A 17,839-nucleotide genomic window follows, 5' to 3' on the forward strand; every position below is an offset into this window, starting at 1 on the left:
TTGAATGCCACGTTGTGGATGATAGGAAGACATGAAACAGGTCTGTGTGATGAGTGTTTAGTGGAGGAAACGGTGGTGCATGTGTTGATATTTTGTGAACTGTATGACATAGGGAGAGATTGTATGAAAGGGTTAGAGAGGCTGGCTGGGGTGCTGTAGTAGACTAAGGAAAGTGGTGTCTAGGGCTCTTTCACTTTCTTAGAGGAACAGGAATAATGAATAGAATTTAATGTAAAATGGGTAGACCGTGACTGGCCTCACACTCCAGTACAGTAGGTGGCAGTGTATGCACCTTAAAAGTTGGATGCGGTCCGCCAACCCAATCCCGAAGAAGAATAAGTATTTCCGGGACCGTCAGAACATTGCCTGTCGTGGTCTAGAAAATAAACGACGGGTTTGTTTTGCTATCTAAAAGTTGATTACATTTTTCTTCATATATTGATATTGTTGATCGGGCAGTCATGTCTGGACGGGACGCCCTCAACATGAAGCAACCGCCGATCCAGTCCACGGCTGGCGCTGTGCCGATTCGAAATGAGAAAGGTGAGTTTTCCTGTAGCTAACTCAAGCTATCCTGCACCAGCTGGTAGCCGATTTCATTATGGTAGCAATAGCTAGCCATCCAAGTACAACACTTTTTTGTAACTTAGGTAGTTAATATTACATATCACTATATAATTGCTTGCAGCATACATTAATAGTGTGTATGGACAAACTTTTTGTCTGCCTCTAGATATCAAAATAACACAACATTCCATGCCCGGCCTTATCCATGTTTCAGTCCATGCGCCACCAGCTAAACCAAAACTACAGTATATACAACTTAACTTCACCACATGTAACATAGTAAATAGAGCCATCTATGATAATGGAAAGTTCATGTTAACTAAGTGTGCTCCCCAACTTTCCCTCCCAGGTGAGATTTCGATGGAGAAGGTGAAGGTGAAGCGCTATGTGTCGGGTAAACGTCCCGACTATGCTCCCATGGACTCCTCTGACGAGGAGGAGGAGGACTTCCAGTTTATAAAAAAGGCAAAGGATGCCGAGCCTGAGATGGAGATGGAGGAAGAGGTGGTGTCTGACCCACGTCTCAAACGTCTGCTAAACCGCGTCTCTGAGGATGTGGAGGAGAGGTGAAGATACTTCTCATCGGTTCATCTTGTAAACCAGTGGCATCCTGTGTTGGTTGTGATGGCTCCCAGTCCCAACTTCATTGAGCTGTACTGAGCTGAACTTTATTTGTCAGTGGACACCCATAGTTGGGTGAGGGGTTGTTAAAAAAATCTCTGCACATATTGTGGGTTTTCAGGATTTTGAATACTATGAATGATTTATTTATTTTTCTTGGGCTTTGATCTCTAAACCATTTAGTCCTAACTATTAGCCCTACTGGATGTTGAGCGCTGTGAAGATTGTAAATGTTTCTTTCTCTCTCTCTCAGGTTGGCGAGACACAGACAGATCGCAGAACCGGAGGTGGTTGCAGAGAGCAGTGAGGACTCCGACGAGGGAACCTGGCACCCGGAGAGAGCACCCGAAGAGAGCAGTGACGAAGAGGAGGAGGAAGAGGAAGAAGTGGACGATGAGGTGAGTGGCACAAGGATTTTCTTGGAAAGCTGGATCAGGTCCCCCTCTTATTCATTAAGATTTAAAAGACCAAACTGATCTTGGAACATCTCTCCTACTCTGAGATGCTTTGGGAAGATGGTCCCAGGTGTTTCATATGGATTGTTATGAAAGATACCCTGTATGTAACACATTGACTTGGTTTTATGTCTGCAGGAAATCGAGAGGCGGCGAGCGATGATGCGCCAGCGAGCGCAGGAGCGGAAGAACGAGGACATGCCAGAGATCATGGAGGTGGAGGAAGAAGGGAATTCGGGCGCGGAGAAGGAGGAGTCGGAGTCAGAGTACGAGGAGTACACGGACAGTGAAGATGAGGCAGAGCCGCGGCTAAAACCAGTGTTCATCCGCAAGTAAGGAGTCCTGCCATCCAAGATCACTCCCGAACCATTATCAGGACTTAATATAATTTATTTTATAGAATGTAATAACTTTATTTTTCTAAAGGAAACTTTGGTCGTGGCCTTGGGATTAGACAATAAAAAACAGCCACATTTATACATGACTGATGCAAATACATTAGGCTCTATACGAGAAACACCATTTTCATTTACAAGCCAGTACAAAACTTATCAGCTCTTATGCTGTTTTATACTGCATGCATCAGTTTGTATACATGCTGTCCTGTTATCATATGAACTGAGTATGTTCACGGTACAAATTGATTGTGTTGCAGCGTTTGTGTGCCGAGTGAAAGAAGTAGATTTTGGTGTGTGTCTCTCCTCAGGAAGGACCGAGTGACAGTGGCGGAGCGCGAGGCGGAAGAGCTCAAACAGCGGGAGCTGGAGGCGGAGGCCAAGAAGCAGGTGGAGGACCGCCGGCGCTACACCCTGAAGATCGTGGAGGAGGAGGCCAAGAAGGAGTTTGAGGAGAACCGCCGCACTCTGGCCGCTCTCGACACCCTGGACACAGACGGGGAGAACGAGGAGGAGGAGTACGAGGCGTGGAAGGTCCGGGAGCTCAAACGCATCAAGAGGGACCGGGAGGCCCGTGAAGCGTGAGTACAGTCAGACTTAAATATGAACCATGGTGGTGTTCACTAGGCACAAAATGAAAATAGATCTGAAACGGGCAAGTACTATCTTAACTTGTCCAATAAGAAACATTCGTTTTCATTTTTATGTTGCGCAAAGTTTTGAAACGTTTTGCTACAGTGTGCCCTAAAGTGCCCCATGGTGGTGGTACATTTAATTGTGCAGCATGTTTTAAGCTATTCAAAGCAAATTACAGGCAAATGCATAAGAGAGGAACATATTCAGACAGTCTTGGGTGACAATGGAAGTAGACAAAATGCTTCTCAATTATTAAAACCAACACGCTTCTGCATGTTGCCTTCATCAGAAATACTTCACATTACTATTGAAAGCTGGTGTTGTTCCCTCGCAGTCAAAAATACTTGCATCTTTGTATTATAGTATTTGATTATTGTATGTATGATCTGTACACTTTTAGTGTTTGAACCATGTTAATAATTACTGGTCCAGAGTTAATTATATTGATACAGGCCTTTGCTGTCCATGTAACCTACTTGCCTTGTGTCGGATTTTCCAGAATGGAGAAAGAGAAGTCTGAGATTGAGAGGTTCCACAGCCTCACCGAGGAGGAGCGCAGGGCCGAGCTGCGTAACAACGGCAAACAGATCACAAACAAGGCCTCAAAGGGCAAATACAAGTTCCTCCAGAAGTACTACCACAGAGGAGCCTTCTTCATGGTGAGTTTGCTGTAGACACTGGGGTTCAGAGAACGCAATACAGTGCATTCTTATAAGAAACACACCACCCTCAGATTATATGTTGCTGATGAGTGATTGTTATAATTGTAGGAGAAAGTGTAAGTATAGGAGTGAACTGTCCCACGTTTGTTAACCACTACAAGTGTTAGATTGTTGTATGAGTGATTCTTATAAGCAGTGTGTGGACTGTTGTAGAATATTCAGGGATGTGATTCCTGCTTTTCTGCCATTATCCTCCATTCATATAATTGAAACTTGGTAAAGATGTATTATTTTTTCCGAATAGCTTGTCTTGGCTTTGATGTTGGCTAAATGCTGAACGTGATCTGTTTCCAGGACGAAGAGGAGAATGTGTTCAAGAGAGACTTCAGCGCCCCCACTCTGGAGGACCACTTCAACAAAACCATCCTCCCCAAAGTCATGCAGGTCAGCTGGACTTCTTTCAATCGTCACGTTGCATACATAGTACTTTTGTAACACATGTATCCCCTATGTTTATGTATTATAAATGTACACTATTGATGTAAACAGAAAATTCAGACTGTTTTTGAACCCAGTGTATTGGCAACCCCTGTGCACCAATTTCTTTCATTTATAGTGGCTATACAGAATGTTTGCTTCTGGAGCTGCTCTTGAGACAAAAATGATCTAAATGGACAGATAGTATCCAGAAACTACCTCAAACTAAGGATGTGTGTGGTTTCATGACATAAGAAATTATACAATTGTATATGAACCATACAGCCAACAATCAATCCGAAATGTGACGTCAACAATTGGCAAATAAACATCTACAGATAGTGCATCTTTAACAACCCCCTCATTTAATTCCAGGTCAAGAACTTTGGTCGCTCCGGACGCACTAAGTACACCCACCTGGTGGACCAGGACACCACATCGTTCGACTCAGCCTGGGCTCAGGAGAGCGCTCAGAACAGCAAGTTCTTCAAGCAGAAGGCTGCAGGAGTGAGAGACGTGTTTGACCGGCCAACAGTGCAAAAGAGGAAGACCTGAATCCGAGTTGGGGTGGGAGACTTCAGTATTTCTCCTGCATTTTCAGACTTTTCAACGAGCTTGGGGTGAAATGTTTCAGAATGTTGCAGATGGAAATGTACTAGACTTCACTGAAGTATGTTCTATGGCCATACATTTACCTGCAATATCCTGAATGCGCCAACCACTTGAGCAAGGCCCTGGGTTTAGGGCTATGCCCTGATAATGTGTGGATGCTTCATGGTGGCATATTTATGTAATTTTGTAAATTTTCAAAGTTGTGTAGCTATTTTGTTTTCAGTTTTAGATCTTCCCTGATTTTGTTTTATCCCCATTGATCTGACAAGTCATTTTCTTCTAACTTGGATATACAGCGTAAGTGATTAAAACACATTGCATTTTCATCCATTGGTTTTATTTCATTCCACATTTATTATAAATCAAAAATGTAAACAAGACTAATCAATTTTAAGTATTGTTGAAGAATATACAAAGAAATGCAATGTTTTATTTCAGTTGACAATGTCTGATTTGAGCCATGGAATGGAGTCAATGAATACGGTCAGGCTAGGAAGCAGTCCAGTGTCCAATGCTGCTGCATAAAGCTGCTCTGGGGTCAGTTAGTTTGACAGGTCAATCAGAGCCTCTACCACGTTCCCCATGTGTTCTCTCAGACTGCGCTCGGCCACTCCTCGGGAAATCTCCATCTCGCCCATCTGTGGATAGACAGTTGAGGGGTGGGACATCAGAATGGGTAGTTGTATTGATGGGAGAAAAAGCTTCAGAGACATTCATACAATCTATGAATGTATCTCTGAAGTATAGGTTTTTATTAACACCCCATAATAGAACTAGAGTTTAAGGACTAATTTGATTAAATGCTTTTGTGATGCAAAAGACCATTTAACTTTAGATGAGGGTTGTGACTGACACATTTAAACAAGAAAAATATCTGGGGGGATACTTACAATGAGTTCTACGTCCTCTTTCTTTATAGTGACTTTAGCCAGTTCCTTTTCTCTGAAATCATAACCCCAGACAAGCCATTAGTGTACTCAATTGACAGATCAGTGGTTGTTGAATTAAAATCTGACAAAGGAACAGTGACTCACCTATCCTGTTTGGCTTTCTGTTCTCTTGATCTCCTGTCTCCAATCACTGACATAGCCTGAAACAGGACATACAGACATTATCAGATCGTCAAAGGGATCATATTATTATGACAGTACTGACGAGTCAGTAACTAGTACTCCAAAAACAGGTTGGAAGAGTATCAATTCTGCACAGCATAAAAACATAGAAGTAGCCATAGGCTAACGTTCGCTGAATATACAGAAGCCCTACCCTGTCATGGGAAGTACAGCGCCTGTTCTGTTCTGGGGTAACTTGGTTGAACACCACGTGCTAACGTGAAATTACGCGTTTGTGAGTTGATTACGATAACACTTTCACAACAACATGGTTTGGGCAAAGATTGTTGCCATTCTTCACTGTACGCAGTTAGGCCTGTTGTTAGCATAAGCTAGCTAGCAAACCAACATACCTCGCTATCATACTACTGTAATGTGGGCACCCATCGTCGCCCCGCGTGCTTGGCCCAGCCTCACCGTTTCAAGATCGGAGCTTGAGATTTCCTTCTCCTCGGCATAATCGGTGACTCTCTCCAAATCAGCGGCCCCGCTATCATGTTTCCGAGGCTTTTCTGCTGGTTTTCCAGTGCAGTTCTCCTCAGCTTCCAGGTCCAAATCCACATCTCCCTCTGCCGCCATATTTGCTCCTGTAGATCCGGAACGAAAATAAAGTGAGTATCAGTTTACAGAACTATCGGAAGGCAAATTAAGAAGCACCAATGTCACATGGTTTCCGGTGTAATTTAGCAAAGCGGTCCATGTTGTACGGGTTCCTTGGGACTTCCAGATTAATATTAAATATGACCTATAATTAATTACAATATGTTCCTTCCAAACAACTGTAAAGTATGTTAAAAAGCATATTTTCTGTGTTGGAATGGTGTGGGCGTACCCCAAAAACAGAATGGTATGGGCATATACCGGTAATTAAAAATATTCATTACCCAACTCGGATTCATCATCTATTGAGGAAATAGCAAGCATTTTTTGAAGTGGTCTGTTTGAGATACAAGTTTGAGGTAGGTTTTTTAAAGTGTTTGTTCTCCAATTTATGCTTTGGCCACAAATATGAGTATAGGATGAGTCAACAACATTATTTGGGTATGAGATAACGGAATATTAACTTTTAAAAGTGAGATTTTCACAGGACAGTTACTTTAAGATCAAGTTCAATCCCTTAAAAAAAAATGTGATATCCATCTTCCAAGTGTCACTTGGCCAAATGGGACATGATATTCTGACTGGATAGGTTGATGTGTAGACTGCATGAGGATGGATTAAAGGGAACTCCACACATCTAGGCTTATTTCTGTCTCGCATAAGAGGTTTACAGTACTTTAATACTCGGAGTGCCAACAACCTGGTCAACCTCCTCTCCTACATTTCTCACTCAGTCCCCCCACAACAGTTTTCCCGCCTCCTGTACACTACACTACACTAACCAATCCATCCAATTTATTTTAATCAGCTTAAGCCTAAAGAGTAGAGAAACCTTCCCTGATCACTTCTGAAGCCAACATCGCTTTGACTGTCTCTCCCTCTTAGGGTGTTTGCTCAGAACTCAGAATGAAGCATTGAGGGAGTGAGCTTGGGCTTTTGCAAGTGGTGGGACTCTGGTATTGGGGTCAATTCCATTTCAATTCAGTCAATGTAGTTAAAATGTATTTCCTGAATTTATTTCATTTAAATGGAATTGAACCCAACTCTGGTCGGACTGCCTTCAAAATGGATTCAATTCAATAACAAAGAATATGAATTTATGAATTCTATAGTTTTTATGGATCACATTCCCAGCCCTCCCTGAGAAACAGTGAATGGTGTTGCAGACATTACCATCTTGGTAAACAAAATGGAATGAATAGAATGTCTTATTGTGTCACCCCCCTTCCCTTCCCCTGCCTGGTGGAATTTGTCTCACTGACTGCCTTCCTTCTCACCCAATTTAGCTCCTGGCTGTGTTCAGTAGTTCATCAACACCTCACTATGATCCACTTCTTGATCTATAATAGTTGCTGTTGTCCTATACATGTACAGTTACAGTATGCTATGGATTGATTGACAAACAGACTGAACAACCCGCCGATACCAGCAGGCAGGCAGACAGACAGACAGGCAGGTAGACAGACAGGTAGACAGACAGGCAGACAGACATAAATCAGACAGACATAGAAACAGGACATTGTGATCATATTGATATGATTCTTTAGAGTGAAATGGCCCATTTTTCTGTTATATAATTCATGTCACATAGGCCTATATTGTATATTATTTTGATAAAAAGTATCATTGAAAAAATCCTCAGTTCATTGAGCTGCTAGTTTGAACTTTAAACTCATGGGTTGCAGGCCACATTGAAAAGGCAATCAAATACTGTTTTTAATCCCCCAACCTGTGAAGTAGAAATATGATGTTTCATCCTTTCAGAAATGTTTGGGATTGTGGTGTAGATTATGTGTGGAAAATTTGCTGTAATCTGCAGCTTCTGTGTAATCCAGAGAGCGTAAATTGGAAAATTGACTGTTACGCACACTCAATCAGTTATGTCACTGTTGATGAATGGATAAATTGTGTTGCCATGGGTTGACATGGGAATCCTCTAACTGACATGTGAGGCTTGCCTCTCTCTGGGTCATCGTCTTAGTTCTGTGTCTCATCACACTCAATGGACAGTAAAACTACAATGTTTATAAATGCTTACACTTAAAACATATCTCTAAAATAACTGGGCTCTAAAGAATATTAAGACACTTTTTTTTTTTACACAAAAAAAAACTACAGTCAACTGTGTTTTTTGGAAAGCATGTGCTTGGACTCGATCCAACCGTTCTTCCAAAAGGCCTATAGATTGAATGCTTTCACTCAAGCGTTGTTTTGGCTCCTCTAATTTGCTTTTGTCTGCTCGCTTTGGCAGTGTCTCCTCTCCCACGAGGAAACAGCAATTATCTGTCAGAGAAAAGGCCCCCAGGAATGCTGGGTAGTGGCGAGGGCGACGGTGGTGGGCCTCCCTGACCGACCCTCGAGAGTAAAACCCGGGACGTACTCATTATGCACCAAATGGAAAGAAACGGATTGAAACAGGGAGGGACAACTGTTTTTTCCGTTGTATATTTTTTGAAAAAGTGTTGCTACGATGTGTGCTAATGAATACAATACTGTTTATCTGTCACGAGTTGCTAAGACCGAACCCAGAAGCAGACCAGGACAAGGTGAGTAGAACGAATGAGAGTGTTTATTTACAGAACAGATGCAGAATAGTCCAGTAGACGGAGCGGGTGGCGGAGATGAGTAGGTGGTGGTGAAGTAGCAGATGAACTGATGGCACGGCAGGGGTTGGGTGAAGGTTCCGGGAGAATACTGTAGACAGAACAAACGGAGGTAAGTACAAGGCAGGTCAACAAGGTGCAAAAAAACAACAAAACTAACGCTAGTACTCTGAGGCTGATACGCGGGCAAAACATACTGTTTATGGCTAACGATCCGGCAGGGACTGGATCTTAGGACAGAGCCTAAGAAGGGTGATGATCAGGACCAGGTGTGTAGATTGCTGATGGGATGCAGGTGCGGGAATCAAGCAGGCAGGGGAGCGTTTCCAGAACCCTCGGGAAACTGGAGATCCCGAGCAGAAAAACTAATCCACCGACAGGACCCGACTCAGACTGCCGGGATCGTTACAGTACCCCCCTCCGACGAACGCCACCGGGCGGACTCCCGGAGCGCCAGGATGGAGGCGGTAGAAGTCACGAATGAGGCCATCATCTAGGATCTGTCGCCGCGGAATCCAACTCCTCTCTTCAGGACCATACCCCTCCCAGTCCACGAGATACTGGAAACCCCGGCCCCGCCGTCTGGAATCCATGATGCGTCGCACCGTGTAAGCAGGACCACCTCCGATCATCCGAGGAGGAGGAGGAGGAGGCGGAGGAGGCAACAGAGGACTGAGGAGAACAGGCTTGAGGCAGGAGACATGAAAGGTGGGATGGACTCTGAGCGTCCTCGGGAGTTTGAGTCGAACTGCCACCGGATTGATCACCTTCTCCACCACAAACGGACCAATGAACTTCGGTAACAACTTCCTAGACTCAGTCCGTAAAGGAAGATCCCGTGTGGCCAACCAGACCCTATCTCCGATGGTATAGGTGGGAGCGGGGATCCGGCGACGATTCGCCTGGAGCTGATACCGGTCCGAAACTCTAAGGAGTGCCTTTCTGGCCCGATGCCAGGTCCGGTGGCAACGACGAATATGGGCCTGAACAGAAGGCACTGAGAGCTCCTTCTCCTGAGAAGGGAACAAGGGAGGTTGGTAGCCATACAGGCACTGGAAGGGAGACATCCCAGTGGCAGATGTAGGGAGAGTATTGTGGGCATACTCAACCCAAGGCAACTGAGAGACCCAGGAGGTGGGGTTGGAAGAGGCCAGGCAGCGTAGCGTGGATTCCATCTTCTGGTTGGCTCTCTCCGCCTGACCATTAGATTGGGGGTGAAAACCAGATGTGAGACTGACTGTAGCTCCAATGGCCAAACAGAAGGACTTCCAGACAGCAGAGGTAAACTGAGGGCCACGGTCGGAAACGATATCACTGGGCAACCCGTGGACCCGGAAAACCTCCCTAACCAGGATCTCGGACGTCTCCGAGGCAGAGGGAAGCTTGGCAATTGGCACAAAGTGGGCGAACTTGCTGAATCTGTCCACGATAGTCAGAACGACCGTGTTCCCCCTCAGAAGCGGGCAACCCAGTGACAAAGTCCAGGGCCAGATGCGACCATGGTCGCCGGGGAATAGGAAGGGGGGTGAAGTAGTCCAGAGCTGGGCCGATTGGTACTCTTATTCTGCGCACACACTGGACAGGCAGCAACATAACCCCGAGTATCCTCGGCCATGGCAGGCCACCAAAAACGTCTGCGAAGAAACGCCATCGTCCGAGCCACGCCAGGGTGACAAGCCATCTTGCTGGCGTGGGACCATTTGAGGACCGCAGGACGAACCGACTCAGGCACAAACAACCGACCGGGTGGACCGTTACCGGGACCGGGCTGCGTCCGAAGGGCCGCCATCACCTCCTCCTCAATCTTCCACCTAACAGCTCCCACGACGCAGTTCCGGGGAGAATTGTCTCGGTCTTGGACCCACTCTCCTCCGTCTTGGAGAACATCCGAGACAAGGCGTCCGCCTTGCCGTTCTTAGATCCAGGTCGGAACGTCAGGGAAAAAATTGAATCGTCCGAAAAACAACGACCACCTGGCCTGACGGGAGTTGAGACGTCTAGCCGATTGCACGTAAGCAAGATTCTTGTGGTCAGTCCAGACAATAAACGGTTGCTCCGCCCCCTCCAACCAGTGGCGCCACTCCTCCAAGGCAAGTTTCACCGCGAGAAGCTCCCGGTTACCCACATCGTAATTCCTCTCCGCAGGCGAAAGGCGACGAGAGTAGTAGGCGCAGGGATGGAGTTTACTGTCCGTGGAGCATCGCTGCGACAGGATGGCGCCAACTCCCACATCAGACGCGTCCACTTCAACGACGAACTGACGGGCCGTGTCCGGTTGAGAGAGAATCGGTGCGTTGGTGAATCGCCTCTTCAAATCCAGAAACGCTCGATCCGCCTCCGGATTCCACTTGAAGCTCCTGATACTGGAAGTCAAGGCAGTTAACGGAGCGGCCACACGGCTGTAATCCCGGATGAATCTGCGGTAGAAATTCGCAAACCCCAAAAATCTCTGGAGCTGCAATCTCGTACCGGGCTGGGCCCATTCCAGAACCGCTCTAACCTTCTCCTGGTCCATCCTAATCTCTCCCCTGGAGATGATGTACCCGAGAAAGGATGTCGTGTGGGCGTGAAACTCGCACTTCTCGGCCTTCACGAACAGGCGATTCTCCAACAATCGCTGCAGAACCTGCCGGACATGCTGGACGTGGTCGGAAGGTTCCTTCGAGAAGATCAGAATGTCATCCAGGTAAACAAACACAAAGAGACCGATCATATCTCTCAGGACGTCGTTCACCATACTCTGGAATACCGCTGGAGCATTGGTCAGTCCAAACGGCATCACCTGATACTCGAAGTGACCCATCGGTGTATTGAAACCCGTCAACCACTCGTCTCCCTCTCTGATCCGGACCATGTGATACGCATTGCGTAGGTCTAGCTTGGTGAACACCGTAGCACCCTGTAAGGAGTCGAAGGCAGAACTCATCAAGGGCAGGGGATACTTGTTCTTGACCGTGATGTCATTCAACCCCCGATAATCAATACACGGTCGAAGAGAGCCATCCTTCTTACCCACAAAGAAGAATCCTGCCCCCAGGGGGCGATGACGAGGGACGAACGAGACCAGCCGCTAGGGACTCCTTGATGTAGGTCTCCAAAGCCTCACGTTCAGGTCGGGAGATACTGTATAACCTTCCCTTGGGGTAGACAGCTCCAGGGAACAGGTTGATGGCACAATCATATGGTCGGTGGGGAGGGAGTGACAGAGCCTTCTGCTTACTGAACACTTCCCCCAAATCGTGATATGTCTCGGGAACCAGGGACAAATCTGGGGGTTTAGCCTCAACCACCTGACTGGGAACCGAATGGGGGCAGGCAGTCTTGAGACAGTTAGCATGACAATCCAGGCTCCAACTCGTTACCTTGCCCGTCACCCAATCGAACGTGGGATTGTGTTCCTTCAGCCAGGGGTATCCAAGGACCAGAGGAACATGGGAAGACGGCAGAATGAAGAATGAAATCATCTCCGAATGATTCCCGACAACAGCATCTTAACCGGTTCAGTCCTCATCGTGATACGTGCCAGACTACTGCCGTTCAGAGTGGTCGCTTCAATGGCTTCCGGCAATTGCTCCTTGGAAAGCCCCAGCTGTTCCACCAACTCGGCATCAAGAAAGCTTCCATCGGCTCCTGAATCGACAAAGCGTTAATCGCTAAGCTCTGATTCCTGTTCACAAGGGTAGCCGGGAAACGGGGTCTGACAGAGGTACTGAGAGGTTGAAACTGGCTCGCTAAAAGTCCTCCCAACTTTAGCGAGCCGGGCAGTTTGACGACCGCCGGGAACAAGTGGAGATGTAATGTCCCGAGCTACCACAGTAGAGGCAACAGTTGGTCTTACGTCTATGTTGACGCTCCTCCTTGGTTAACCCGTGCCGCCCCACTTGCATGGGTTCAGAATCGAGCGAGAGAACCTCTCCACTAATCCTTTGTGGTGGAGAATGATCGACGTGTTCTGGTCCACCACCCGACCCGACTGGGAACTGAGAAGCTGATCGATTGGACGGAACCCATTGCTTCTCCCTCCTTCGCTCTCGGACTCGATTATCCACCCGAATAGACAAGGCTACCAAGCTGTCCAGGTCACTAGGCTCCGGATAGGAGATCAACTCATCCTTGAGCTGCTCCGACAGACCCTGGTAAAAGGCCGCTTGCAGAGACTCCTCATTCCACCCACTCTCCACAGCCAACGTCTTGAACTCGATCACGAAGTCGGCCACGCTGCGAGTTCCTTGGCGAAGCGAAAACAGGCGCCTAGCTGTCGTCCCTCCCTCGGACGGAATGGTCGAAGAGCTTCCTCATCTCGGCCGTGAACCCCTGGTATGAAGCCATGCAGGAATCCTGTCGTTCCCAAACGGCTGAAGCCCACTCCAGCGCTCGACCACGCAGCAACTCAATCACAAAGGCTATCCTAGCCTTGTCTGTGGCATAAGAGTAGGGCTGTAGATCGAACACTAATCCACACTGCATAAGGAAGGAACGGCATCTTCCCAGCTCCCCCTCATATTTATCCGGCGTCGGAACCTTGGGCTCACGGAAGGACACAGCTTCAGAAGCGGCAGGCGAGATGGGTGAAACCGGTAGTGGATCCTCCACCGAAACTCGCGTTGGTTCTGGACCTCCGTCAGCCCGGTAGAAAGGTTCCGAACTGACAACGCGATCTCCTGTAGTGCCGTGCTATGTTGTCCCAACATCTTCTCCTGATGGGAAATGGCATGGCGAACAGAGTCCAGATCCGCTGGGTTCATTAATGGCCGGATCGTTCTGTCACGAGTTGCTAAGACCGAACCCAGAAGCAGACCAGGACAAGGTGAGTAGAACGAATGAGAGTGTTTATTTACAGAACAGATGCAGAATAGTCCAGTAGACGGAGCGGGTGGCGGAGATGAGTAGGTGGTGGTGAAGTAGCAGATGAACTGATGGCACGGCAGGGGTTGGGTGAAGGTTCCGGGAGAATACTGTAGACAGAACAAACGGAGGTAAGTACAAGGCAGGTCAACAAGGTGCAAAAACAACAAAACTAACGCTAGTACTCTGAGGCTGATACGCGGGCAAAACATACTGTTTATGGCTAACGATCCGGCAGGGACTGGATCTTAGGACAGAGCCTAAGAAGGGTGATGATCAGGACCAGGTGTGTAGATTGCTGATGGGATGCAGGTGCGGGAATCAAGCAGGCAGGGAGCGTTTCCAGAACCCTCGGGAAACTGGAGATCCCGAGCAGAAAAAACTAATCCACCGACAGGACCCGACTCAGACTGCCGGGATCGTTACATTATCTGAAGGGACTAATTGGTTCTTGTAAATTCACGGTGGAGTGATTTAGCCAACAGCAGATTAAAGATCTTCAAACCAGATTAAAGTTCTTAGTGATTCTTCTCTGCTGCGATGACATCAGTTAATGTTGATTCTTGGAGAATAGTATTTGTTCATTGTCACTGTAAGGAATGAATTGGTAGTCAGTATTGTGTTTTTTAGGGCAATGATTGCGAGTGTTGATGGTTTTGTGATCTCAGACAGGAGCTATGATTGCGTGACAACCAACTGGGATGAAGGAAAACAGATAGTACCACTGTCACAACTGAAGAAGGAAAACAGATAGTACCACTGTCACGTCTGAAGAAGGAAAACAGATAGTACCACTGTCACGTCTGAAGAAGGAAAACAGATAGTACCACTGTCACGTCTGAAGAAGGAAAACAGATAGTACCACTGTCACGTCTGAAGAAGGAAAACAGATAGTACCACTGTCACGTCTGAAGAAGGAAAACAGATAGTACCACTGTCACGTCTGAAGAAGGAAAACAGATAGTACCACTGTCACGTCTGAAGAAGGAAAACAGATAGTACCACTGTCACGTCTGAAGAAGGAAAACAGATAGTACCACTGTCACGTCTGAAGAAGGAAAACAGATAGTACCACTGTCACGTCTGAAGAAGGAAAACAGATAGTACCACTGTCACGTCTGAAGAAGGAAAACAGTGGCCCACTGTGTCACATTTGGCAGATTGATTGACATATTTCCATTTGTAGCTTAATGAGAGGAAAATACATGAACATCTCCAGCGCAAGCCTGTACAGTATAGACCTATAACTCAATCTGTATTACATCAATTATCTACTGAGAGACAGCAGTGAGATCTTTCATCCAACTTGTCATCTATCCTCTCTGTCATTAGTGAGACAGGTCCCCAGAAAAAGGACAGGCATTGGCTATTTCTAGCTATTTTTGGCTACAATCCTACAACTGTTGTTATGCTACAGGCTGTGTAGCGCTTGTGCGTCCCCGGCAGACAATCAATGTGAGAGTATTCGGTAACACTTTACTTGACACCTAGCGTCATAATATCACATTATGACATGGTCATAACCATATCATAAAGCTGACATAACCTGTCAGGGCAGCAGGTAGCTTAGTGGTTAAGAGCGTAGTGCCAGTAACCGAAAGGTCGCTGGTTCTAATCCCCAAGCCGACTAAGTGAAAAATCTGTTGATGTGCCCTTGAGCAAGGCACTTAACCCTAATTGCTCCTGTAAGTCGCTCTGGATAAGAGCGCCTGCTAAATGACTAAAATGTAATGACCCATATATTTACACCTGTTGTGACATATATTGGGTTATTTTATGGCTGGTTATGGCACCTGCATAAGTGTCAAAACCCACATTTATTCAAATATGTTTTTTTCTTTGCCAATAAGTTTTCTTTTCGTTTGAAAGTTGTTTTTAAAAATATTTTGTTGTTGTTGTTGTTGAAATTCATTATTTAAAGTCATGTTTTTACACTTTATGACACTGTCAAGAAGCATTATGACCATCCTGTGTCACTTTACTTGGACTAAGAAAATACACTTTATGACACTGTCATGAAGCATTATGACTATACTGTGTCACTTTACTTGGACTAAGAAAATACACTTTATCACACTGTCAAGAAGTATTATGACCATCATAATCATATAAGCCAGATAGGCCTATCACGTACACGCCCTTATGTCAGTCATCAGTCAAAAAGAGGGTGTCTTGTCCTGCTCCTGAAATCTGCTCCTGCATTCATCCCAGTCATCAGCAACAGAGCATTGGGGTAGGCGCATGTCTGACATCAATATGTGTGCAATTACAATGATAATTCAACATGGTCAATTTCAGAAAATGTTATATAACATAGAAAATAATGTTGACAAGTAGGCCATGGTGTAATGGAATGTTTTGCCTTGTGTGGTAGGTTTTGTGGGTTTTGACATTCTTATGTAGGTGTCATAACCAGCCATAAATAACACAATATATGTCACAACAGGTCTAAATATATGTGTCATGACAGAGTTATTACCATATTGTAACAGGTTATGACACGTTACAGTATGTCAGCTGTTATGACATATTATGACATGGTTATGTCCATGTCATAACGTGTTATGACGCTAGGTGTCAAGTAAAGTGTTACCGAGTATTGATTCAGACGGTTTGTATCCCCCCACAAGCCTCTTATCCCAGTCAGAGAGGGTCGCGTCAGACAGCTCTCTAGGCCTCTTACTGTGCTCAGTTCATTCACTTGTACCAAGGATTAGAGTTGTGGAAGACAGAGAAAGTAGGTATTATAGTTGCTGCTATTCTGAGAGCAGATAGGAAATATTGACACAATGTCCATTTTCCACTATGTCTAAAACGAGTTTGTCATTGATAATCAACACAGCTTTACAGTGCATCAGGGAGAACCAGTGCATCAGGGAGAATGCATAGGAGAAAATGAAAGTAACCAGGCATGCGGGGAACCAGTGCAAGAGAAGCATCAGGGAGAACCAGTGCATCAGGGAGTGTGCAGTTAGATAACATAGGCCATTCTTAAATCAATCCCTAGACTAGGGCTGCAAAAGTCCATTCATAAGTGTATATAACCCATCAAACATAAGTGCTTAAAATTGTTGTTCTGAGTTGCTGACAGTTCTTCATAGGCTGCAGGTGGCTAAAAACTGTGTTGTGGTAGAATTTGTTTTGTTTACTTGGTCTGTCACAAGAATATTTGACAGGCCCTAGATGGGTCACACAACCCCAAAAGGTTTGGGAACCACTGATGAGTTAGGCCTATGCTGTCATAGAGTACTAGCCCCAGTAGGAACTGTTCTGCAGCCGAACGATGATAACCCAGTCTGGGTTATGGAGTTAGGCTGCGGCGGGGTCGGGGAGAGAGAGAGCGTGACTGATGAAGGTCACCCTAACTGAGACTGAGAGGACTGTACAACTCCCCTGGATTATCCTGGCACAGCGCCCTGCACACTGACCCAAATCTATTCTGACTCCCTCTCTCCCTGTGTACTCCCTCCCTGTGTACTCTCCCTGTGTACACCCTCCCTGTGTACTCCCTCCCTGTGTACTCTCCCTGTGTACTCCCTCCCTGTGTACTCTCTCCCTGTGTACTCCCTCCCTTACTCTCTCCCGTGTACTCTCTCCCTGTGTACTCTCTCCCTGTGTACTCTCTCCCTGTGTACTCCCTCCCTGTGTACTCCCTCCCTGTGTACTCTCTCCCTGTGTACTCCCTCCCTGTGTACTCTCTCCCTGTGTACTCTCTCCCTGTGTACTCCCTCCCTGTGTACTCCCTCCCTGTGTACTCTCTCCCTGTGTACTCTCTCCCTGTGTACTCCCTCCCTGTGTACTCTCTCCCTGTGTACTCCCTCCCTGTGTACTCTCTCCCTGTGTACTCCCTCCCTGTGTACTCCCTCCCGTGTACTCTCTCCCTGTGTACTCTCTCCCTGTACTCCTCCCTGTGTACTCCCTCCCTGTGTACTCCCTCCCTGTGTACCTTTTCCCTGTGTACTCCCTCCCTGTGTACTCCCTCCCTGTGTACTCCCTCCCTGTGTACTCTCTCCCTGTGTACTCCCTCCCTGTGTACTCCCTCCCTGTGTACTCTCTCCCTGTGTACTCCCTCCCTGTGTACTCCCTCCCTGTGTAAACAACCTGTGTGGACTACTGTACTCCAGATAAGAATGAGGGCGCAGTGCTTCTCTTGTCTTGAGAAAGGCCACTAGGCTGAAATATCGAGCAAGTCCACCTTTGTACAGATCACAAGCATTTTTTTATAGGCTACTGTACTCTTCTGCCATGGGTAGG

At 46.5% G+C, this 17,839-nt stretch overlaps 2 protein-coding genes across 2 annotated transcripts; one reads left to right on the top strand and one right to left on the bottom strand.

Moving 5' to 3' along the window:
• Positions 1-326: 326 nt before the first annotated feature.
• Positions 327-4,751, top strand: mfap1 (microfibril associated protein 1). The gene is made up of 8 exons (XM_041899192.2): positions 327-543; positions 917-1,133; positions 1,442-1,586; positions 1,782-1,975; positions 2,350-2,619; positions 3,174-3,333; positions 3,691-3,780; positions 4,189-4,751. Exons 1-8 carry the CDS (start codon positions 462-464, stop codon positions 4,366-4,368), a joined length of 1,338 nt encoding a protein of 445 aa, XP_041755126.1. The 5' UTR covers positions 327-461; the 3' UTR covers positions 4,369-4,751.
• hypk (huntingtin interacting protein K) lies at positions 4,741-6,144 on the bottom strand. Its single transcript, XM_041899193.2, has 4 exons — positions 5,955-6,144; positions 5,460-5,515; positions 5,316-5,367; positions 4,741-5,063 (listed from the first exon to the last, which is right to left on the bottom strand). Exons 1-4 carry the CDS (start codon positions 6,114-6,116, stop codon positions 4,968-4,970), a joined length of 366 nt encoding a protein of 121 aa, XP_041755127.1. The 5' UTR covers positions 6,117-6,144; the 3' UTR covers positions 4,741-4,967.
• Positions 6,145-17,839: the final 11,695 nt, after the last annotated feature.

Source organism: Coregonus clupeaformis, chromosome 30 (assembly GCF_020615455.1).
Source record: "Coregonus clupeaformis isolate EN_2021a chromosome 30, ASM2061545v1, whole genome shotgun sequence".
Lineage (NCBI taxonomy): Eukaryota > Metazoa > Chordata > Actinopteri > Salmoniformes > Salmonidae > Coregonus > Coregonus clupeaformis.